The 21,906-nt window shown below is 49.5% G+C and overlaps 1 protein-coding gene across 2 annotated transcripts; it reads right to left on the bottom strand.

Annotated features, from left to right (window-relative positions):
- Positions 1 to 6,281: 6,281 nt before the first annotated feature.
- Positions 6,282 to 19,610, bottom strand: LOC308663939 (uncharacterized protein). Of its 2 annotated transcripts, none has more exons than XM_081320759.1 (4): positions 19,537 to 19,610; positions 16,377 to 17,375; positions 12,271 to 12,376; positions 6,282 to 9,409 (listed from the first exon to the last, which is right to left on the bottom strand). In XM_081320759.1, exons 2-4 carry the CDS (start codon positions 17,169 to 17,171, stop codon positions 8,391 to 8,393), a joined length of 1,920 nt encoding a protein of 639 aa, XP_081176885.1. In that variant the 5' UTR covers positions 17,172 to 17,375; positions 19,537 to 19,610; the 3' UTR covers positions 6,282 to 8,390. The 2 variants fall into 2 exon arrangements, with proteins under 2 accessions (XP_081176885.1, XP_081176886.1); XM_081320760.1 differs by lacking the exon at positions 19,537 to 19,610 and adding an exon at positions 19,200 to 19,296.
- Positions 19,611 to 21,906: the final 2,296 nt, after the last annotated feature.

The following is a 21,906-nucleotide window of genomic DNA, read 5'->3' as shown; positions in this document are numbered from 1 at the left end:
CTCCAAGGTCCCTTCCAACTCTGCTATTCCGTTATTCTGCTACTTTGATCAGAAGACAATTGGGTTCACAATGACCTCGGTAATTGGGGTTTATACCTGTCCCACCTTTCTTCCCAAATCAACCTATGACAGCACACCTTATCCCAAGGGTGCATTTTCTCACTATTTAGCTGCCATCTGCTTCCCAACTCTTTTCGACTCCTTCAGCTTGTCTGCGTGCCACCCCACAAAAAAAATCCGGCAGAGCAAAGCCATTTGGGAGGACCAAATCCCCTTGTTTCCCATGATATCAAATGACACGACGACGTTTCTTTGGTTTGGAACTTTTTATTTGGACTTCAATGTGAATGTGTTGAGAATGAAGCTGAGTTCACACACGGCTAAGCCTTTCTAGAAGCTGGCCTAACTTTGGCTTAGTGCAAAGGGTCTTCAAACTTGGCCCTTTTATGACTTGTGCAGACTTCCAATTCTCAGAATTCCTCAGCCAGGCCTGTGTGCCTGGCTAGGGAATTCCGGGAGTTGAAGTCCACAAGTCATAAAAGGGCCAAGTTTGGAAACCCCTGGCATAGCGTGTTATGTGAGCTTTCCCATTGCAGTTCCATCAAATGAACCCAGGTTACACTAACTAAATCTAAGGGATATGCTATGCCACATACTGGCTAACATCGCAGGCTGAAAATGGGAAGACACAGGGATTAATCCCTGGTCCACAACACCACCACCACCACACAGTTGTCTGCCTCGCATTTTGTCTATTAGTCTACCTGACGATCTTGCCCTTCAGAATAAAAATCTGTGAAAGCTGCTCCATTGGGAAAGGAGGCAATAGTCAGAGGAAATACAGGTGGTCCTCCACTTACGACCACAATGAAGCTCAACATTTCCGTGGCTAAGCGAGGCAGTTACGTGAACGTTTGACCATTCTTCCTTCCAGAGTTGTTAAGTGAATATTGCCGTTGTTAAAAGTTAGTAGCACGGTTGTTAAGCGTAATCTGGCTTCCCCGCTGACAATGCTGGTCAGACAGTCGCAAAAGCGGATCACGTGAACCCTGGGACAGTGCGACCGTCATAAATATGAGTTAGTTGCCAGGTGTCTGAATTTTGATCGGGTGAGCCTGGGGGATGCTGCAAGGGTTGTTAAGTGTGAAAAACGGTCATAAGTCCCTTTTTTCCAGTGCCACTGTAACTTTGAATGGTCGCTTAATGAACTGCTATTGAGGACCACCTTTATCCTTGAGATGGGAGGGAGGAGACCCACAGCCTTGGCAAGGGTCAGATAAGAGACATCTCAGCCCAGAGGAGGAACGGGAGGGCAGAAAGCATCTGAGAACGGACCTCTCCCGGATTTCTTGGAAAGCAACGGCAAGGCAGGGGAGACAAGGTTTTCAGACTTCCCAAGTTCTGTTGCTGCAATCTTATAGTAAAAGTAGTGTTGGTACTCATGGTATTTGCTTCTTGAGAGGATGTCCACCCTCTCCATTTTGCAGCAGAAAACACAGGGAAGAATGGTGTGGGGGGGAACCCTGTAAAATAATATAACCAATAAGACGAAACCCCTATCATTTCCCTCCAACACTGGGGGGAAGTATATGGTCTTCCCAGTTGCAATGTATGGCTGTGAAAGTTGGACTATAAGAAAGGCTGAGCACCAAAGAATTGAGGCCTTTGAACTGTGGTGCTGGAGAAGACTCCTGCAAGTCCCTTGGACTGCAAGGCGATTAAACCGGTCAGTCCTAGAGGAGATCAACCCTGACTGATCTTTAGAAGGCCAGATCCTGAAGCTAAAACTCAAATACTTTGGCCACCTAATGAGAAGGTAGGACTCACTGGAGAAGAGCCTAATGCTGGGAAAGATTGAGGGCAAGAGAGGAAAGGGACGACAGAGAATGAGGTGGCTGGATGGAATCACTGAAGCAGTAGGCATGAGCTTAAATGGACTCCAGAAGATGGTAGAGGACAGGAAGGCCTGGAGGAACGTTGTCCATGGGGTCAGACACAACTTTGCAACTAACAACAACAACAACAACGGTTTTATAATTCCTGCTCCTACCCCATCGGGCATGCCCTCTCTTATTCTGAATGCTTAGCCTGCTTACAGCCTCCACTATTCAAATACTGCTCCAATACTTGAAAGGCTACCACAAAGAAGAGGGCGAGAAGGCAAGACAAGAAGCAACTGGTGGAACCTAAGCAAGGAGAGAAGCAACTCAGAACTAAGGAGACATTTCCTGACAGTGAAAAGACAATCAGCCAGTCGAACGGCTTTGCCTCCAAAAGTTGGGGTGCTCCATCACTGGAGGTTTTTAAGAAGAGACTGGACAGGCATTTGTCTGAAATGGTTTAAGGTCTCCTGCATGAGCAGGGGGATTGGACTAGAACAGGGGTAGGCAAGCTTGGCTCTTTTATGACTCGTGGACTTCAACTCCCAAAATTCCTGAGCCAGCATGGCTGGCTCAGGAATTCTGGGAGTTGAAGTCCACGAGTCATAAAAGAGCCAAGCTTGCCTACCCCTGGACTAGAAGAACTCCAAGGCCCCTTCCAACTTGGTTATTCTGTTCTGTTCTGATTTGGGCCTCCAATTTCTAACCACAAGCCTGACTTAAGATCATCCACTGCTGTGTAAGAGGAAGCCAGTGGAGAATCTTCCAAGCTCAGAACTTGTCCGTTACAGCAGAATTGTGTTAAACTCTCCAAAACCTCCAAAGCACCAGAGGGCAGGGTAAGAAACAATGGTTGGAAACTGACCAGAGAGAGAAGCAACCTGGAATTAAGGAGAAAGTTCCTAACGGTGAGGGCAATTAACCAGTGGAACAGCTTGCCTCCAGAAATCATGGGACGCTCCGTCACTGGAGGCTTTTAAGAAGAGACTAGAGTCACTTGTCTGAAATGGTAGAGGTTCTCCTGCTTGAGCACGGGGCTGGACTAGAAGACCTCCAAGGTCCCTTCCAGCTCTACTCTACTCTACTCTACTCTACTCTACTCTAAAGGTAAAGGTTCCCCCGTACATGCGTGCTAGTCGTTTCCGACTCTAGGGGCCGGTGCTCATCTCCGTTTCAAAGCCGAAGAGCCAGCGCTTGTCTGAGGACGTCTCCGTGGTCATGTGGCCGGCATGACTAGACGCCAAAGGCGCACGGAACGCTGTTACCTTCCCACCGGAGTGGTCCCTATTTTTCTGCTTGCATTTTTACGTGCTTTCGAACTGCTAGGTTGGCAGAAGCTGGGACAAGTAACAGGCGCTCACTCTGTTACGCGGCACTCGGGATTCGACCCGCCAAACTGCCGACCATCTGATCGACAAGCTCAGCGTCCTAACCCACTGAGCCACCGCGTCCCTATCTACTCTACTCTACTCTATTCTAAATTCTAATCTATTCTAAATTCTAATTCTATTCTAATTCTGGAGTTGCATATAAAGCCGTGCATAATGAGAATTCTTCAGTTCTTGGGTTCTTAATCTAAGATAGTGTTTCTCACTGTTGACCACTTGAAGGTGGGGGGGACTTCAATTCCCAAAATGCCGGGAGTTAAAGTCCACCCACCTTCAAGTTGCCCATCGTGACGCCCTCTTCTAACTTTCGACAAAAACCTCTGGTTGGTGAGAACATCCCTCCAAACCACATCTGCTCCTTCTGGACCTCTCCTCTGCAAGTTCTCTGGCCCACGTTTCTGCCTGCTTGATTCTTCCTTCCCCGCTTCGTAAGAACTGCGAGAACGGCCGCTGGGTCAGGCCAACACTTCCCCTCTTCCAGCGTCATCCATCCAGATGTAGCCAGCTGGATGCCTTTGGGGAAAAAGCCTTATCAGCAGCATCTGAAAGCAGTTGTCAGTTCTGTTCCATCTGAAATCCAGAGGTTTCCACTTCCAAACTTTGTGATAAGGTGACAGACCATGAGCAGCAGCTAAGCTGCTTTAAAATCCCTTTAAGTTGGTGGCCATCGGCTTTATCAGTTGACACGGTGCAAAAACGTTACACGTTATCCTCGACTAACAACCACAGCTGAGCCCAAAATTTCTGTTGTGAAGTGAGACACAGGTTGTGAGTCTTGCCCCCATTTTATGACCTTCCTTGACCAGCTGTGGTGAATCGCTTCAGCTGGTAAGCTAGCAACTTGGTTTGCTGAGTGAATCTGGCTTCCCCATTGTCTTTGCTTGTCGGAACGTGGGCAAAAGGGGAGAGCGTGACGCGTGACCCTGGGACGCTGCAACGGTCGTAAAGATGAACCGCTTGCCAAGCGCCCAAATTTTGTTCACATGGTCACGGGGATGCTGCAAACGGTCCTAAGTCCCTTTTTCAGCGTAGTTGTAACCTCGAAGAGTCACTAAACGAGCTGTTGTTAAGTCGAGGATTACTTTTGTCTGTCCTGAATCTCTTCTGATTCAATTTCCGCCCCCTGCCCCGGCTTTTACTACTTAGCAAACCTTCACCCTTCCTTGTCCTCTACTCCATTCACACATTTTATACAAATCTGCCAAGTCTCTTTGCCCTTTATATGTGTTTTCCTTACGCCAGGGGTCTTCAGACGTGGCCACTTTTAAGACTGGTGGACTTCAACTCCAAGAAGTCCTCAGCCAGCCCCCCTCACTTTCAACCCCTGAAGGAATCCAGATCCCAATTCAATTGTAAAATAAATTCTAACTAGTCACTATTCAGTGTAACAGACCAGGAGAGACCCAAACCTCTTGGTCAGGGCTCTTCAAACTTGGCCCTTTCATGACTTGTGGACTTCAACTCCCAGAATTCCTCAGGCAGCGGGCCTGGCTGAGGAACTCTGGGAATTGAAGTCCACAAGACTTAAAGTGGCCACGTTTGAAGACCGCCCCCCTGCCTTAAACACACAGGCCTCTTCATCATTAGAGACTTAGCAACCAGGCGGTCACGCTAATCCAAACCTACTTTCTCCTTTATTATTTAGTATTCATTGACTAAATGATGCCCTTTTTTGTCAAAAGTCACGTTCTTTTGAAAACAATTTGTCAAGAGCACCCGCTTATGGGGACTAGAGCTATTCAAGCTATTCCTTGCGTCCCTTTCTGCCTTCTCCTCGCAGGGGGGGAGGCGGACTCACAGGTCCTGCCATAACAATGGGGCTTGTTCAGGTTCACCACCCTCCCAGAGTGCGGGAATCAGTCAAGTGTGGTTCACAAACAATTACGGGTTGTCGTCCTCAACTTACAACCCCAACTAGGCCCAAAATTCCTGTGGCTAAGCAAGGTTTTGCCCTATTTTACGACCTTTCTTGCAAGGGTTAAGCGAATCACTGCAGTTGTGGAGTTGGTAACATGGCTTTTGGGTGGATCTGGCTTCCCCATTGACTTGGCTTGTCAAAAAGTCGCAAAAAGGGGATCACACGACTCCCGTGATTGACAGTTGCCAATCTGAATTCTGATCACGGGACCCCAGGGATGCTGCAACGGTGGTGTGAAAACAGGTCATCGTGGATCACTTTTTCCCCAGTGCCACTGAAACTTTGAACAGTCACTAGACAAACAGTCGTAAGGAAAGGACGACCTGTATTTATGCCTTAGCAGAGCTTTGCAAATTCTGCCATCTGACCGTTACTTGGCAAACCAGGGTTTAGCCAAATACGGCTCATTCAACAACTTCCCACCAAAGAATGGTGGAATTTGCTGACTTTGAGCAAATGTGCAATCAACCTAAGCTTTCATGAATCACTCTAAGCCAGGGGTAGGCAACCTTGGCTCTTTTATGACTCGTGGACTTCAACTCCCATAATTCCTGAGCCAGCATGGCTCAGCTTGGAAACCTTTCCCTTTCCCCTCAGCATGGCTGGCTCAGGAATTCTGGGAGTTGAAGTCCACGAGTCATAAAAGACCCAAGGTTGCCTACCCCTGCTCTAAGCCAACTGCAGCTTAACAAAAGTGTACGCCTTTTTTATAAAATATGTGAGTTGGCAAAGGGACCACCAAATTTATATATATATATTGCTACCCCTTTACAAGAGCACCCTCTTTTTGCCAGCAATCTTGTGAAATTTGGGGGCTTTTATCTGCATATGCTCGTGAGGGCAGGTTGTGAAAAGTCAATTAAAACCATTTGGTGCCAAGACATTTCGGGGGTCACTCAAAACAGCATCCATCTAAAAGGGAGGAACATGCTTGAGAAACCCAAAGCTCTAGAATGGGGGTGGGGAGCAATGGCGCTTTTACGACTTGTGGACTTCAACTCTCAGAATTCCTGAGCCAGCCATGCCGAGCCATGCTGGCTCAGGAATTCTGGGAGTTGAAGTCCGTAAGTCATGAAGGGGGCCATCATCTCCCAGCTCTGCTCTAGAGAAGAATAAAACATGACTTCACAAGCAAGGCCTCTAATTGGAAAGGGGGAGGCCTAAATTAGCTTGATAATTGAGCTAGTTATTCAGGGATGCTTGATGGATGATAGTTCTCTTTGGAAAAATGAAAGGCATGAAGCTAGAAAGAAGAGAACGGAGTATGCTGCAGGAGGGCGAGGCCGCCTGGAATATAGGTTTGGTCCTTAACTTATGACCGCAGTTGGGATATCAGAATTTCCGTTGCTAAGCAAGGCAGTGAATCACACCCAATTTTACCACCTTTCTTGGCCAGGTGTGTTAAGTGAATCACTGCGGTTCAATCACAGGGTGGTTAACCGGCTTGCCTCATTAACTTTGCTTGTCGGCAGCCAACTGGGAGGGTCCCAAATACCTATCACATCACCGCGGGATACTGCAGCCATCATACGGTTGCCAAGAGCCCAAATTCTGATCATGTGACCAAACCAAGGGAATCCTGCAATAGTTGACAGAGTAAGGACCAGTTGTAAATACTTTTTTCAGTGCCGTTATAACTTTGAGCCGTCACTAAACAAATGATTGTAAGTCAAGGACTACCTGTCTCTTACAACGTCCTACTCCAGACCCTTCTCTTTTTTTGTTGTTTTCTAGGGGTGCATACACCAATAATAAGCCAAACATTTTAGGCTCCAAAACAAGCCCAAAATCAGACTTGGCTTATCCATGAGTATATACGGTAAGACATTTTGAAATTACCCATGAATTTTACGTAGGCCCATCTGTAGCTGAGCAGACCCTTGAATTGCTTGAACCAAACTGTCGCCAAAAAACACAGGGTCAGCTTATCTGTGCGTAGCACCCTTTTTCACAATGTTGTGTTGTTGTTTTTTGCACAGAATTATGGGCCTGTTTACTCACACGTGGGCTTACACATGAGCATACACGGTACTTCTACATTCTGAAAAGTCTAAGCACAGGGGTCTTCAAACTTGGGCCTTTTATGACTCGTGGACTTCAACTCCCAGAATTCCTCAGCCAGGCACGCATGCCTGGCTGAGGAATTCTAGGAGTTGAAGTCCACGAGTCATAAAAGGGCCAAGTTTGAAGACCTCCCGGATGCTAGCATATAGTTTTCAGGCTTGGCAAGTTTAAGAGGTGTGGACTTCAACTCCCAGAATTCCTCAGTTGTGACTGGCTAGGCCACGGAACTCTGGCAGTTGAAGGCCAACACCTCTCAAAAGTTGCCACGGTTGAGAAACTTTGCTCTGGCAAATGGAGGCAACGGGCACCTAATTGAGAACGCAGCCTAGCCACCACCCAAAACCATACACGCTGGCATTTTAAACTGGGGATAACCGGACACAGGGCATACATAATCTGCAATGATCGCCATGCCCCACCCTCAAAATGCAGCGCTAATTTAGCGTGTCAATCCAAACATCACAAAACTAAAAACTTTCTGACGCCATCTTCAGGTTGGATTTTAGCGATGCTGAGAAGGGGGGGGGGTGGGGAGGAAGGAGGGAAAGGGGAAAAAAGTTAAAGCCTATAAAATATATTTCAGTTTTCCGAAACTAGATTCCATCCACCTCTGGATTTCTCCCCCCCCCCCCATTTTTCACAACTACGATAGCTCTCTTTGCTCTTTAGGTGCTAAATCAGAATTGTAACTCACCCTTTCTCTTTCAGAGACTATAGGATTTTCACTTATTAGCTACAAGTACCCAACACTCACAGATAACCTGCTCCTGGACATGGGGGATCTACAGAGCTATTAGATAGCTAAATTACAGCAGGGGAGGGGGAGGTACACTAAATATGCGGTCTCGGGGCCTGGGGGAAGCCACTCAATGACCAGCCAGCTTCAGAGCCCTCTCTTCTGCAAAGGCTTTTGCTTTCTTCCTAAAACTAACGACAATCTAAGCCTCCATCCTCTGCACTATCCTATTTTTTTTTCCTCCAGCCTAACTCTATCTTCCAAAACCACCACACTAATTCTATAGCCCAGCATTACCCTACTCTCACAACCAGCCTGCACGAGGCAGGCTGCCAAATTCCGATACCTTAGGAACTAGCACCCTGACTAGTAGTCTCATAAGGACAGGCTAACTCAGCCAGCAGTCACAGAGGGGACAGCCTGCCCAGGAAGTCGCTGGGACCCTGCTCGGCTCCCTCCCACAAGCCGCCCACGCTGTAGCCCTCGGCGGAGTGGTCCTTCTGATGGTCGGTCAAGGCAGAGTGGGAACTGAAGCTCCTCCCGCACTCGTTGCAGATGTAAGGGGTGTATATGGAATGTGTTCGCATGTGCCGGGTGAGTTTGGAGCTCGAAATGAACCTTTTCCCACACTCGGTGCAGCCATAAGGCCTCTCCCCCGTGTGGACCCGCTGGTGCGTGTTGCGAGTCGACAGGTGGCTGAAGCTTTTCCCACACACATTGCAGCGGTACGGCTTCTCGCCCGTGTGGATCCGCTGGTGCTTGCTGAGGTTGGAACTGTAGCTGAAGCTCTTCCCGCACTCGGGGCAGCTGTAGGGCTTCTCGCCCGTGTGGACCCGCAGGTGTTTCGTCAGATCCGAGTTCTGCTGGAAGCACTTCCCACAGTCCGGGCAACCGTAGCCGTAGGGCATCTCGTCCATGTGGATGCGCTGGTGAGTGACCAGGCCCCGGTGCTGGCTGAAGCAGGCCCCGCACTCGGCACACACGTAGGGCATCTCCCCCGTGTGGGTCCGCTGGTGGATCAGCAGGTTGGAACGCTGGGCAAAACATTTGCTGCACTCCGGGCACTGGTGGGGCTTCTCCCCCGAGTGGATTCTCTGATGCTTCAAGAGGTTGGAGCTTTGACGGAAGCACTTCCCGCACTCGGGGCAGGGGTACGGCTTCTCCCCCGTGTGGATGCGCCGGTGGATGGTAAGGCTCGAACGCTGCGTGAAATGCTTCCCGCAGTCAGGGCACTGGTGCGGGCTCTCTGCCGCGTGGACCCGCTGGTGCTTGAAGAAGGCCGTGCTTGGGCAGAAAGCGGTCCTGTTATCGGGACTTTGGAGGCTTCTCTGGCCCAGCTGGGCTCTGCCGGGCACCTTCAATCCGTTTTCGGTAGTCCGGTTCGCAGCCTTCTCGGCATGCTCCCCGTTGGATTTCCCCAAGTCTAAAGCAAAAAGGAACAAGAAGCTTTACTTGGTCCAATAACATCTGCGGTCCTTCCGCCCACCCTCTGCAGCAATTTCCTGGCTGGGCTACTGCAAGGTGTTCTACCTGGGGCTGCCCTTGAAGAGCGTTTGCAAGGGGCAGAGGGGCCAGAAAGCAGTGGTGTGTGCATGGGCAGCCCTGGGTGCTTCACATCAGACCCATGTGCCACCTCTCTTCGGAGAGCTGCACTGGGGTAAGGCTACGTGGGAAGGATACGTGGGAGGCGGAGGGAAGGGGAGCGAGAGACGCTGCCTACAGAATGATAAGATAAGACGGGGCATCGCCCACAGCTGCACAACAGGCAGAGGAAGAAACTCAGGAAGGAACCTCTATTAACTCCTGGATTCATGGCTCAGTTTGGAAGATCATATAGGAGCCGTGACCAGGGGGGCTTTTGCCCAGATTCGCCTGGTGCGCCAGTTGCGTCCCTATCTGGACCGAGATGCTCTACGTATAGTCACTCATGCGTTTGTGACCTCCCGGTTAGACTACTGCAATGCCCTCTACATGGGGCTGCCCTTGAGGACCACCCGAAGGCTTCAACTGGTGCAGAATTCAGCCGCGCGAGTTTTGATGGGAGCTTCCCGATACTCCCGTGTAACACCTCTTCTCCGTGAGCTGCATTGGCTTCCGGTTGCCCTCCGGGTGAGATTCAAGGTGCTGGTAATGACCTATAAAGCCCTAAATGACTTGGGTCCGGACTATCTAAGGGAACACCTGCTGCCGGCATCATCTTCCCATCGTCCTGTGCGCCCCCACAGGGAGGGCCTTCTCAGGGTACCGCCGGTTAATGAATGCCGGCGGGTTATTCCCAGGGGAAGGGCGTTCTCTGTGGGCGCGCCTACCCTATGGAACCAACTACCCACAGAACTTAGGACTGCCCCCGACCTTCGCTCATTTCGCCGGGACCTGAAAACTTGGCTCTTCGATCTGTTTGGTCCAGACTGTGGGGTTGTTAATTTAACTGGGTTTTAGATTTACTCTTGGGACTTAAATTTAATTTAATTGTTTTAATTGTTTTTAATTTTTTGTATTCATGGTTTTAACTGCCCTGTAAACCACCCTGAGTCCTACGGGAATAGGGCGGTATACAAATCCAATAAAATAAAATAAAATAAATAAATAAACTTATCAGGCTGCAAACAGAAACAGCGGGAAATCGGTGCTTTCAGACTTACAAGATTCTGCCGCCAGAAGCTGTGAATGCTCCAACACTGGAAGTTTTTAAGAAGAGACTGGACAACCATTTGTCTGTAATGGTATAGGGCAGAGCTTTTCAACCGGTGGGATGCGTACGCTTACCACCGGTGGTACTTTAGCACCTGGCAGGTGGTACGCAACCCCCTAGCCAACTGTAGCAGGAGAGGGAACCAGCAAGAGTGGCGCCGCACAGTCCTGGAGATCAGCTGGAGCTGCAGGGCTCGGTAAAAGCTGCAGGACTGGCATGCAGTTACATGCTGATTGGACATTCCGGCTCACCCAGAAAAGGGGGAGGACGGCGGAGAGAAGAAAAGCTATAAAAGGAGCAGATTTTGGCGGGAAGAGGCTTTTTGTTAGCGAAGCCGTGAGGAGAGAGAGAGCGCGAGTGAGCGGCTTTTGAAGAGACAGGGCAGTGAGCAAGCGTGTGAGCGGCCTTGGAAGAGACAGGGTGGTGAACAAGCGAGTGGCCTTTGAAAGAGACGGGGCGGTGAGTGAGCGGCCTTGGAAGAGACGGGGCGGTGAACGAGTGAGTGGCCTTTGAAAGAGACGGAGCGGTGAGTGAGCAGCCTTGGAAGAGACGGGGCAGTGAGTGAGCGGCCTTGGAAGAGACGGGGCGGTGAGTGAGCGGCCTTGGAAGAGACGGGGCAGTGAATGAGCAAGTGGCCTTTAAAAGAGACGGAGCGGTGAGTGAGCGGCCTTGGAAGAGACGGGGCGGTGAGTGAGCGGCCTTGGAAGAGACGGGGCAGTGAACGAGTGAGTGGCCTTTGAAAGAGACGGGGCGGTGAGTGAGCGGCCTTGGAAGAGACGGGGCGGTGAGTGAGCGGCCTTGGAAGAGACGGGGCAGTGAATGAGCGAGTGGCCTTTGGAAGAGACGGGATGGTGAGTGAGCGGCCTTAGAAGAGACGGGGCGGTGAACGAGTGGCCTTTGAAAGAGACGGGGCGGTGAGTGAGCGGCCTTGGAAGAGACGGGCGGTGAACGAGTGAGTGGCCTTTGGAAGAGACGGGGCGGTGAGTGAGCGGCCTTGGAAGAAACCGGGTGGTCAGACGGTTGAAAAGCCCTGGATTAGAAGACCTCCCTTCCAATTCTATTATTCTATTTTGTATGTTACACTAAAACAGAGTTAACTCACCCAGTTGTGTTTCCTGTCTCCTCTACCTGGAAAGGCTGGCAACCAGCTTCCAAATACAATTCAAGGGGTTGGTTGCCACCTACAAAGCCCTACATGAAGCGAGATCAGGATACTTGCAGGATCATCTACTGCAGCGCTCCCCAACCTTTCCGGCTTTGTGGACCGGGCCGGCAGCGGGGGGCGGGGAATGGATCCATTTGAGCACCCACCACTTGCGCGGCCCGGTTCTGAATGGGCTGAGACCTGGGGGGTGGGGGACCGCTAATCTACTGCAAATCTAGTCATTTCTGTTTGCCCCCCAAAAATTGGCCAACATTCACAGGACCACTTTCCCCTGCTAGATATGTTGAGACCACATTTCCCACGATTATCAGATTTTTGGCCAGCAATTCTAGGCCGTGGGGTCTCCACAGTCCTGGAGAGCAGCTGAGACCAGATTAAGACAGGTGATTGTACAGCTTCCAAAGAACCAGAGGCAGGAGATTCTTACCCAGGATCCTGGCATCTTGCTTCACCTCTCGAGGGATCCGCTTCAGCCCAGCACCCACAGGAGATGGCTTCGCCTCGGCCCAGTTCACCCCTCGAATTCCCCGAGTCTGAAAGAAGAGCAGAAAACGGGACCTTAAAAATCCCTCATCAGATTAGATAAACGTTATTGTCATTTTTTTTCCCTGTCTTAAAAATGAAATTTACTTGCTTCCTCTCAAAGTGTACACATACATAACCCATTTAAAACATACTACATACAACATATGTATAGACCTACACCCTTACATATAAGTATTCATCACTGTCCATCTTGAATACGTAACGGAAGGAGGAAGCTGTAGGGAACAAAGCTGTGCTGAATCTGGATATTCTGCTTTGGATACCACGGAGCCCCCTCCTCCCAGAAGGTAACAAGGAAAACAGGTCGTTAAGAGGATGCGTAGTGTCCCAGACAATCTTGCGGACCCTGTTCAAGCAACGCTTCTGTGCTATGACTTGGATGGAAGGGAGGGAACTGCCAATGATCTTTTCGGCCATCCTCACCACTCTCTGCACCGCCTTCCTGTCTGAAGCAGGGATGCTTCCAAACCAGACTCTGATGCTGTATGACAGGATGTGTTCTGTACCAGCCTGCTACCGGCCCTGCAGAAAAGGCAACCCCTTTACAAACGGCAAGAGGCTGGTATTACGTCTGCCAAATTTATTACTACAAAAACAAACAAGACACGAACCAAGATACAGGCGCTTTGAAACACTATCCAAGCAGTTGCTTTCAGCAAACCAGCCCTCCCCACACATTCCCCTTATAAAGAGTTCAGGGCGTGGCTTCTCTCTGCCTCCTTCCGAGAAGCCCCATTGCCTTCCTCTGTTTACTCCTACTTGACTGCCTCCTGCGTCGGGCGTCCTTGAACAGGGCCAGCTGTGGGTCATCTTCATCCACACTGTCAGGCTCACACAGCTGGGTCTCCATGGTGACCAAGTGGGAGGAGCCTGCCTGAGGGCTATCATCAGCAAGATCTTCAACCCCCTCAGCAAGGTCTTCAACACCCCCCTCCTCCTCTTGAGTCGTCCGACCCAACTGCCGAACCCACAGGCTGACCCTGAATCACAACAGGATGCTCTCCGTCGTCCCTCTGTAAAAAGTGGTAAGGACAGAGGAAGGAAGATGTGCTTTTCTCATGCGATGCAGAAAACGTGTCCGGGTTTTGGCCAGGTTTTGGCCGAGCTCCTGTTCATCGTCAACTCTAAATCAGACAATATACAGGTAGTCCTTGACTTACCACCACAATTCAGCCGGAAATGTCTGTTGCTGAGACGTTCGTTAAGTGATTTTTGCCCCGTTTTACAACCTTTTTTTGCCACGCTTGTTAAGTGGACTGCTATTGTTAACTTCACACTTAAGTGAATCTTGCTTCACCATTGACTTTGCTTGTCAGAAGGTCACCAAAGGTGATTGTATATGACCCCAGGACACTGCAAGCGTCACAAATGTGAACCAGTTGCCAAGCATCTGAATGTTGATCACCTGACCACGGGGACGCTGCAAGGTTCGTAAGTGTGAAAAACGGTCATAAGCTACTTTTTTCAGCGCCGTTGTAACTTTGAATGGTCCCTAAATGAATCGTTGTAAGTCAACCGGATTAATATAACTGAAAGGGACCTTGGAGGTCTTCTAGTCCAGCCCCCTGTTCAAGCAGGAGAACCTATACCAGGGGTAGGCAACCTTGGCTCTTATATGACTCGTGGACTTCAACTCCCAGAATTCCTGAGCCAGCCATGCTGAGGGGAAAGGGAGAGGCTTCCATGCTGAGCTATGCTGGCTCAGGAATTCTGGGAGTTGAAGTCCACGAGTCATAAAAGAGCCAAGGTTGCCTACCCCTGACTTATACCATCTCAGACAAGTGATTGTCCAGTCTCTTCTTAAAAACCTCCAATGATGGAGCACCCACAACTTCTGAAGGCAAAGCTGTTCCAATGGATAACTGTTCTCACTTCTAAGCAGTTTCTCCTTAATTCCAGGTTGCTTCTCTCCTTGATTAGTTTCCATCTATTGTTTCTTATCTCGCCTTCTTGTGCTTTGGAGAATAAGTTGACCCCTCTTCTGTGTGGCAGCCCCTCAAATACTGGAATACTGCTATCATGTCACCCCTGGTCCTTCTTTTCTCTAGACTGGCCATACCCAATTCCTGCAATTGTCAAGGATACCTGTATTTCATCCTGTATAAGGAGTACCTGTAGAACCGTCAACTAGTCAAGTGTGTCGTTCATCCATTCCCCTCCATCTCCATTCAATAGGCATATTGTCACCTAGTTTTTCACATGTAATTCCATAATTTCATTTCATTTTGTTTCATTTCATTTATTATATTTGTATACCGCCCTTCTCCCGAAGGACTCAGGGCGGTGAACAGGGCACATAAAAAATACAGAATACAAAAATTAAAAAAAGAATTAAATAAGAGCCCGAGCTAAAAACAGTAGAATAATATAAAAATCCCCAATAAAAACCCCAGCACATCCCCCATCAGGCCAGGCCGGCTTGCTCAAATAGGTAGGTCTTCAGACCGCGTCGGAAGGAGCGAAGGTCAGGTGCCATCCGGAGCTCAACCGGCAGCTGATTCCATAAAGCCGGGGTGCCCACAGAGAAGGCCCTCCCCCTGGGGGCCACCAGCCAACATTCTCTGACCGGTGGCACCCTGAGGAGGCCCTCTCTGTGGGAACGCACAGGGCGGAGGGAAGTTGACGCCGGCAGCAGGTGATCCCCGAGGTACTCCGGACCCATGCCATGTAGGGCCTTGAAAACCATTACCAAAACCTTGAACCTCACCCGGAAGACAACTGGTAGCCAATGCAGCTCGCGGAGCAAAGGTGTAGCATGGGAGTACCGGGAAACTCCCAAGACAACTCTCGCGGCTGCATTCTGTACCAGCTGGAGCCTCCGAGTGGTCTTCAAGGGAAGCCCCATGTAGAGAGCGTTGCAGTAGTCCAGACGAGAGGTCACAAGCGCATGAGTGACCGTACACAGGGCATCCCGGACAAGAGAAACAGGACTGTCTCATCCTTACGATGGTTTTCGTTGGAAACCGGTGTTTACTTCCGGTTTCCAGCAAAAATACAAAATTGCGGACAGTGGGTTAATTACTGCAGCGTTCCCTTAACAACCTTTCACATGTTGCCTGACAACTATGGGAAAAATTGTCACAAATTGGAGTCTGCCGTGTGATGACTCTCTTAACATGACTTACGGCCATAATTCCGGACTCAAATTATGGACATTAAGTCACCTAAGTTACTTCTATCACCTTTGCCTCCTTCCAAAAATTCTTACACTAGTTGCGATGAGGTTTGGGATGAATATACAGGCCGTCCTCAACTTACAACAGCTTCAGTTAGTGACCACTCAAAATTACAATGGCATTGAAAAAAGTGACATGATCATTTTTCACACACCTATGACCGTTGCAGCATCCGCCACGGTCATGTGATCCAAATCCAGACGCTTGGCAACTGACTCGTATTTATGACGGTTGCAGCGTCCCATGGGGTCATGTGATTGCCTTTGTGAGCTCCTGACAAGCAAAGTCAAAGGGGAAGCCAGATTCACTTAGCAACTGTGTTACTAACTGTGGCGAGCAGGGTCGTAAAATGGGGCAAAGCAAACGTCACGCTTGTCAACCGAAATTTTGGGCTCAATCGTTGTAAGTCGAGGACTATCCATTAGATCTCTTTCAGCAAAATACGAAACAACACTTAAAATTCATCACCGCACCGCCATTTTGCACCAAGAACAAGGCCGGTGGAGCAGTGGGCTAATGCCTCCTTAAGTAACACCAGCTGCCTGCAATTATTGCAGGTTCGCATCCCACCAGGCTCAAGGTTGACTCAGCCTTCCATCCTCCCGAGGTAGGTAAAATGAGGACCCAGATTGTTGGGGGCAATTAAGCTGACTTTGTAATAATGCCGCTTGGGGGGGGGCAAAAGCCCTAATAAGCAGGCATATACATAGAATGAAGGCTACTGCTAAGCTTGTAAGCCGCCCTGAGTCTTCGGAGAAGGGCGGGATATAAATGGAATTAAAATAATAAATAATAAAAATAATTAAAATACCTGCTTCCCCTTCCTTTCGGCCTCTTGCTGCCTGAGCAGGAAGGCCTCCGCCAAGGGCACGGCCTGGGCACACGACTCCGGGCCGTGTTCCCTCACCAAGCTCTGGATCTCCTGGGGCAGGAGGGTCAAGAATTGCTCCAGGACCAGAAGGTCTAACATCTGCTCCTTGGTGTGCTTCTCTGGCTTCAGCCACCCCCGGCACAGCTCCCGAAGCTGGCTGTACACTTCCCGGGGGCCCCGGGCCTCGTGGTAGCGGAATTGCCGGAAACGCTGGCGCTGCGCCTCCACCCGCAAGGCGTCCCCTTTCAAGATGGCCGCCTTGACTTTGGCGTATTCGCTTCGGTCCTGGAGGCTGAGGCTACTGTAGGCCTCTTTAGCTTCCCTGCCCAGCACGGGCACCAGGCGAGCCAGCCATTCTCGGCGGGGCAGCTGGCAGGTTCCAGCCAGACGTTCAAAAGAAGCGAAGAAGGCTTTGTTGTCCCCCCACGGGGAGGGTCCCTCGGCCAGCTGCTGGTGTCCCTCCCCTAGAGGAGAGGACCGGAGTGCAGTGAGGAACTCCTGCCATTGGGCTTCCCAGAGTTCGGGCAAGCCCTCCCTGGGCTCCTGCTTCACTTGACGTGGGGCAGCCCAATTCAAGAACTCTCGGATGGTGCCTACTTGGAGGACCCGAGGCAGTTTCCCCGCAGAATCTGCTCCCTCGGCCCCTCTGGGGCTGATGGTCTGACGATCTTCCACTTTGATCCCCCTGTGTCTTGGGATGCCATCAGTTCTTCTGGCCCTCTGCTCAGCTGCCATGGCCTCTCGAAAAGCGGACCTGACCGGCAACAAAATTTGCAATGTCAGTCAACCTTGGGCTCCCAGGAAATGTCCAGAATTTGTTTTAGCTTCCTTTTTCTCTCTCTAACACAGCTGGCAGATAAGGCAGTTTCCTCCAGGATGGGAAAGGTTATAAGGAAGCAGTAGGCCGTAGGACATAATTCAGCAGCAAAGGGGCACTCTCTGAGGAGAAAAATAAAGCATGTTGAGAAACTGTCAGCCCCACCAAGAGGACCAAAAATCATTTCCACAGGAGGGCTAAAACTACTTTTATTGGGAGAGGCTATGACCCCACAATCTTGCAAGTCTGATAGTACTGTACCCCCTTTCCCCTCTTATACCCCTGCGAATTAGAGTGGGGTCTTATCTGAGCCTTTTCTGCATATTTTCTCCTTGTTCTCTTCTCCTCGCTTTGGTAACGGATCTAGCTTATCTCGGTCAAGATCGAGGTCAAGATCTGTTAAGTAACTTCCTTACTCTCTACAGAACCGTTACGCAGATGATCTCACATAGCTTTTCAGCCCAGGCACAACCAGTTGGTTGATTACGGCTAGTCCTCAACTTACAACGGTTCATTTAGTGACCGAAGTTACAAGGCACTGAAAAAAGCGACTTATGATTGTTTTTCACACTTAAGACTGTTGCAGCATCCCCATGGTCACGTGATCAAAATTTGGATACTTGGCAACTGACTCACATTTATGACGGCTGCAGCATACCGGTGTCATGTGATCACCTTTTGCGACCTTCTGATAAGCAAGGTCAATGGGGAAGGCAAATTCACTTAACAACCATGTTACTAACTGAACAATAACTGGACTTTGCTTTTCCTTGAAGATATTTTGCTTCTCATCCAAGAAGCTTCTTTAGTTCTTGGATGACAAAGTCCAGTTGCCTTTCGAAAAAACAACTTTGTGACAACCATGACCCGGATGACTGAGAATCTCCACAGACATTTAACAATTGTGGCAAGAAAGGTCATAAAATGGGACAAAACTCACTTAACAACTGTCTCGCTTAGCAACAGAAATTTTGGGCTACGAAAAGGACTATCTGTACAGAAACTGCAAGATAATACCCTCAAAATATGGCACTGAACACATAACGCCCAACAAAAACAAGCACAAAAAGATACAGGGGGGAAAAACCCACCCTAGAACATAAGTTTTAATTATCATAAGAAATTAAAGCACTTTGGAGAGATTATAGCACATTGCTTATAACGAACTGGTTGCACACTTTAAAACTGTGCAAGAGAAGTTCGTATTAGACAATAGATTTGCAGCAGGGTGAGGAAACGAGGGAAATGGAAGATGAGATTGATAGTTACGATTAAATAAAAGCGTATATAGCTGAAAAGATACGTATCTACATTAGTAATAAGCCTGCAACTGTAATAGTTTCATAATAAACACAACTTTAAGGAATGCACTTTCATCTCAAGACTACCACAATCTGGCCAGCTGTCTACTAAAGGGCTGTGGCTCTCACAGGAACTTTGATATGCAAATATTAAGCAAGCAATAAACATAAATAAATAGAGCTAAAGGGCTTTTCACCTGCTAATCCAGTCAGATCAAAGCCACTCTAAAAGATTTAGTTGCAGGAGCCAATTCCAAGAGCTGGCAACCTGTACGACCAGCAACTGCCTTTTCCAACCTGAAAAGAGGCACTGGACTCTAAATCCCATTATCCTCACCATTACAATTTTCTATCTCCATAGATACTCCCTCCATGCTTCTTCATCCTACACATTCAGGCGGATGCCACTGCACAAGCCGCCCTCCCTAAGCGTCTGTGCTTTTGCACGGATTTTGCCCCGGGACAGGGTTACATCGCCCTCGCTCCCCGGCCAGCGAGAAGATGGGAGTTGTAGTGTATCCTAGCCGCAGAACCCCGAAACGGAGAAGCCAGCAGCCCCGCGCTTCAAAAAATTGCACGGCGCAGAATTACACTTCCCTCGCTTCCCGGCCCAAGAAGTGAGAAGATGGGTGTTGTAGTTAGTACCTCCTTGCCGCAGAGTCTGGAGCGCGGAGAAGCCAGCAGCAGGCCCCAGACTTCAAAAATCGGATATATATTTTTTTTGCACGGTGCAAAATTACACTTGCTCCGCGCCCCAGCAAGCGAGACGATGGGAGTTGTAGTGCATCCTAGCCGCAGAGCCCCGGGGGCGGGAAAGCCCGCCAGGCCCGGACTTCAAAGGACTTTGCAGCTACGGGATTCTTGCCCGGGATTCCCCTCCTCTCCAGATAGGACGGGGAAGCCCCGCCGGCTCTCCCTTGCTTTCGCTTCTTTGTAGCCCGCCCAGGTCGGGCGCCTCCCGCATTTGCAAAAAGCAGCTCACCTCCTGGCGCGCGCGCGCTCTTTCCCCGGGGCCACGCGCCGCTATCTGGTCCAAGCTCCTCCGGAGGGGCCCCACCGCCAGTTTTCCCCCCCTCCCCTCCCACCACTACACAGGGCAGATAAAAACAGCACAGGAAGGTGCATCGAGTATTTAAATCCCCCCAAACCCCCTCTCCCTCTCTCCGCGGCCTGGGCCTCTCTAGCAAGCAGCCTCTCTCTCTCTCGCTCTCTTTAACCCACTGAGCACCTCGCTCCGCTGAGCACTTTCCCCGCAAAACCGAGGCGCCAGGCAGCCAACAAAAAAAAAAAGAGGCCAAGATGGTATAGGCCAGGGGGTAGGCAACCTCGGCTCTTTTATGACTCATGGACTTCAACTCCCAGAATTCCTGAGCCAGCTCTTTTATGACTCATGGACTTCAACTCCCAGAATTCCTGAGCCAGCTCAGGAATTCTGGGAGTTGAAGTCCATGAGTCATAAAAGAGCCGAGGTTGCCTACCCCTGGTATAGGCTGAAGATCCCATGGATCTTTTTTTAAAAAAAAAATTCCATTTATATCCCGCCCTTCTCCGAAGACTCAGGGCGGCTTACAAGCTTAGCAGTAGCCTTCATTCTATGTATATGCCTGCTTATTAGGGCTTTCACACACACCCCAAGCGGCATTATTACAAAGTCAGCTTAATTGCCCCCAACAATCTGGGTCCTCATTTTACCTACCTCGGAAGGATGGAAGGCTGAGTCAACCTTGAGCCTGGTGGGATGCGAACCTGCACTAATTGCAGGCAGCTGGTGTTACTTAAGGAGGCATTAGCCCACTGCTCCACCAAGGCTCTTGACAGACTTGAACACGGGGCCCCTATCCAAGGAAATGAAATTCAGTGTAGAGAAAAGTCAAGTCTTACACTTAGGTGTACTTTGGGTTTTTCTTGCCTATCGATTGGGTGAAACCAGGCTTAACAGCAGTAACTGTGAGAGGGATCTTGGGAGTCTTAGTGGACAGTCAATTAAATACGAGCCAACAGTGTGCAGCGGCAGCCAAGAAAGCCAATGCAATCCTAAATTGCATTGACGGAGGGATTCCATCAAGATCACGTGAGGTACTACTACTACTACTAATAATAACAATAATGTAAAGGTTCCCCCGCACATGCGTGCTAGTCGTTTCCAACTCTAGGGACCGGTGCTCATAAATAATAATAATAAATAAATAAACCTTTATTGTCAAAGTACAACATGTGTACATTGAGATTAGCTGAGCCTCCCCCCCCCCGTGCTCTCTCCCCCCAACACACAGTGACAACAAACCCTCCATCCCACCACACTATGTGAACCAACCATCATCTCCGTTTCAAAGCCGAAGAGCCAGCGCTTGTCCGAGGACGTCTCCGTGGTCATGTGGCCGGCATGACTAGACGCCAAAGGCGCACGGAACGCTGTTACCTTCCCACCGGAGTGGTCCCTATTTTTCTACTTGCATTTTTACGTGCTTTCGAACTGCTAGGTTGGCAGAAGCTGGGACGAGTAACAGGCGCTCACTCTGTTACGCGGCACTCGGGATTCGACCCGCCAAACTGCCGACCTTCTGGTCGACAAGCTCAGCGTCCTAACCCACTGAGCCACCGCGTCCCTATTGAGATACTAATACCACTCTATAAAACCTTAGCAAGGCCACACTTGGAATACTGCATCCAGTTTTGGTCTCCACACTATAAAAAGATGTTGAGACTATAGAAAGAGTGCAGAGAAGAGCAACAAAGATGATTAGGGGACTGGAGGCTAAAACATATGAAGAATGGTTACAGGAACTGGGCATGGCTAATCTAATGAAGAGAAGGACCAGGGGAGACATGATAGCAGTCTTCCAATATTTGAGGGGCTGTCACAGAGAGGAGAGGGTCAATGCTACTGAAAAAAGTGACTTATGACCATTTTTCACACTTTATGACCATTGCAGCACCCCCATGGTCACGTGATTTACACTGAGATGCTTGGCAACTGGTTCGTATTTACGAAGATTGCAGCGTCCCAGAATCAAAAGCGACCCCCCCTTTTCTGACCTTCGGACAAACAAAGTCAACGGGGTAATGAGTTTTTCATTTAGCAACATAAATTCTGGGCTCGAGTGTGGTCATAAATTGAGGACTACTTGTATTGAGAAGTACTGGATTATATTTTAGGCAGGTGCCCCAAATCAGCAGATACTAACAAACATGGCTGAAACAGAGCACACCCCACCTAGCTTTTCATTTGAGTTTGCTAAAAGCCATTGAAAACATCACCACTGGCAAAAGTCTTGAGGGAAAAGGATAATCTGCACTGAACGCTTTTCGTCTGTTTCACTCTAGCTGCATCTGACTCAAGGGCATATGTCTA

Source organism: Vipera berus (genome assembly GCF_964194415.1).
Source record: "Vipera berus genome assembly, chromosome: 2".
NCBI classification, from domain to species: Eukaryota; Metazoa; Chordata; class Lepidosauria; order Squamata; family Viperidae; genus Vipera; species Vipera berus.
Note: the sequence above shows the minus strand (reverse complement) of the source record. Positions and strands in the feature narration are given on the sequence as shown.

Coding starts and splice junctions, on each gene's coding strand:
- LOC308663939 (XM_081320759.1), bottom strand. CDS start 17,171: ATGGCAGCTGAGCAGAGGGCCAGAAGAACTGATGGCATCCCAAGACAC. Junction 12,377..16,376: donor CCGAAAGGAAGGGGAAGCAG/GTATTTTAATTA, acceptor CTCTTCTTTCAG/ACTCGGGGAATTCGAGGGGT. Junction 9,410..12,270: donor GCAAGATGCCAGGATCCTGG/GTAAGAATCTCC, acceptor TTTTTGCTTTAG/ACTTGGGGAAATCCAACGGG.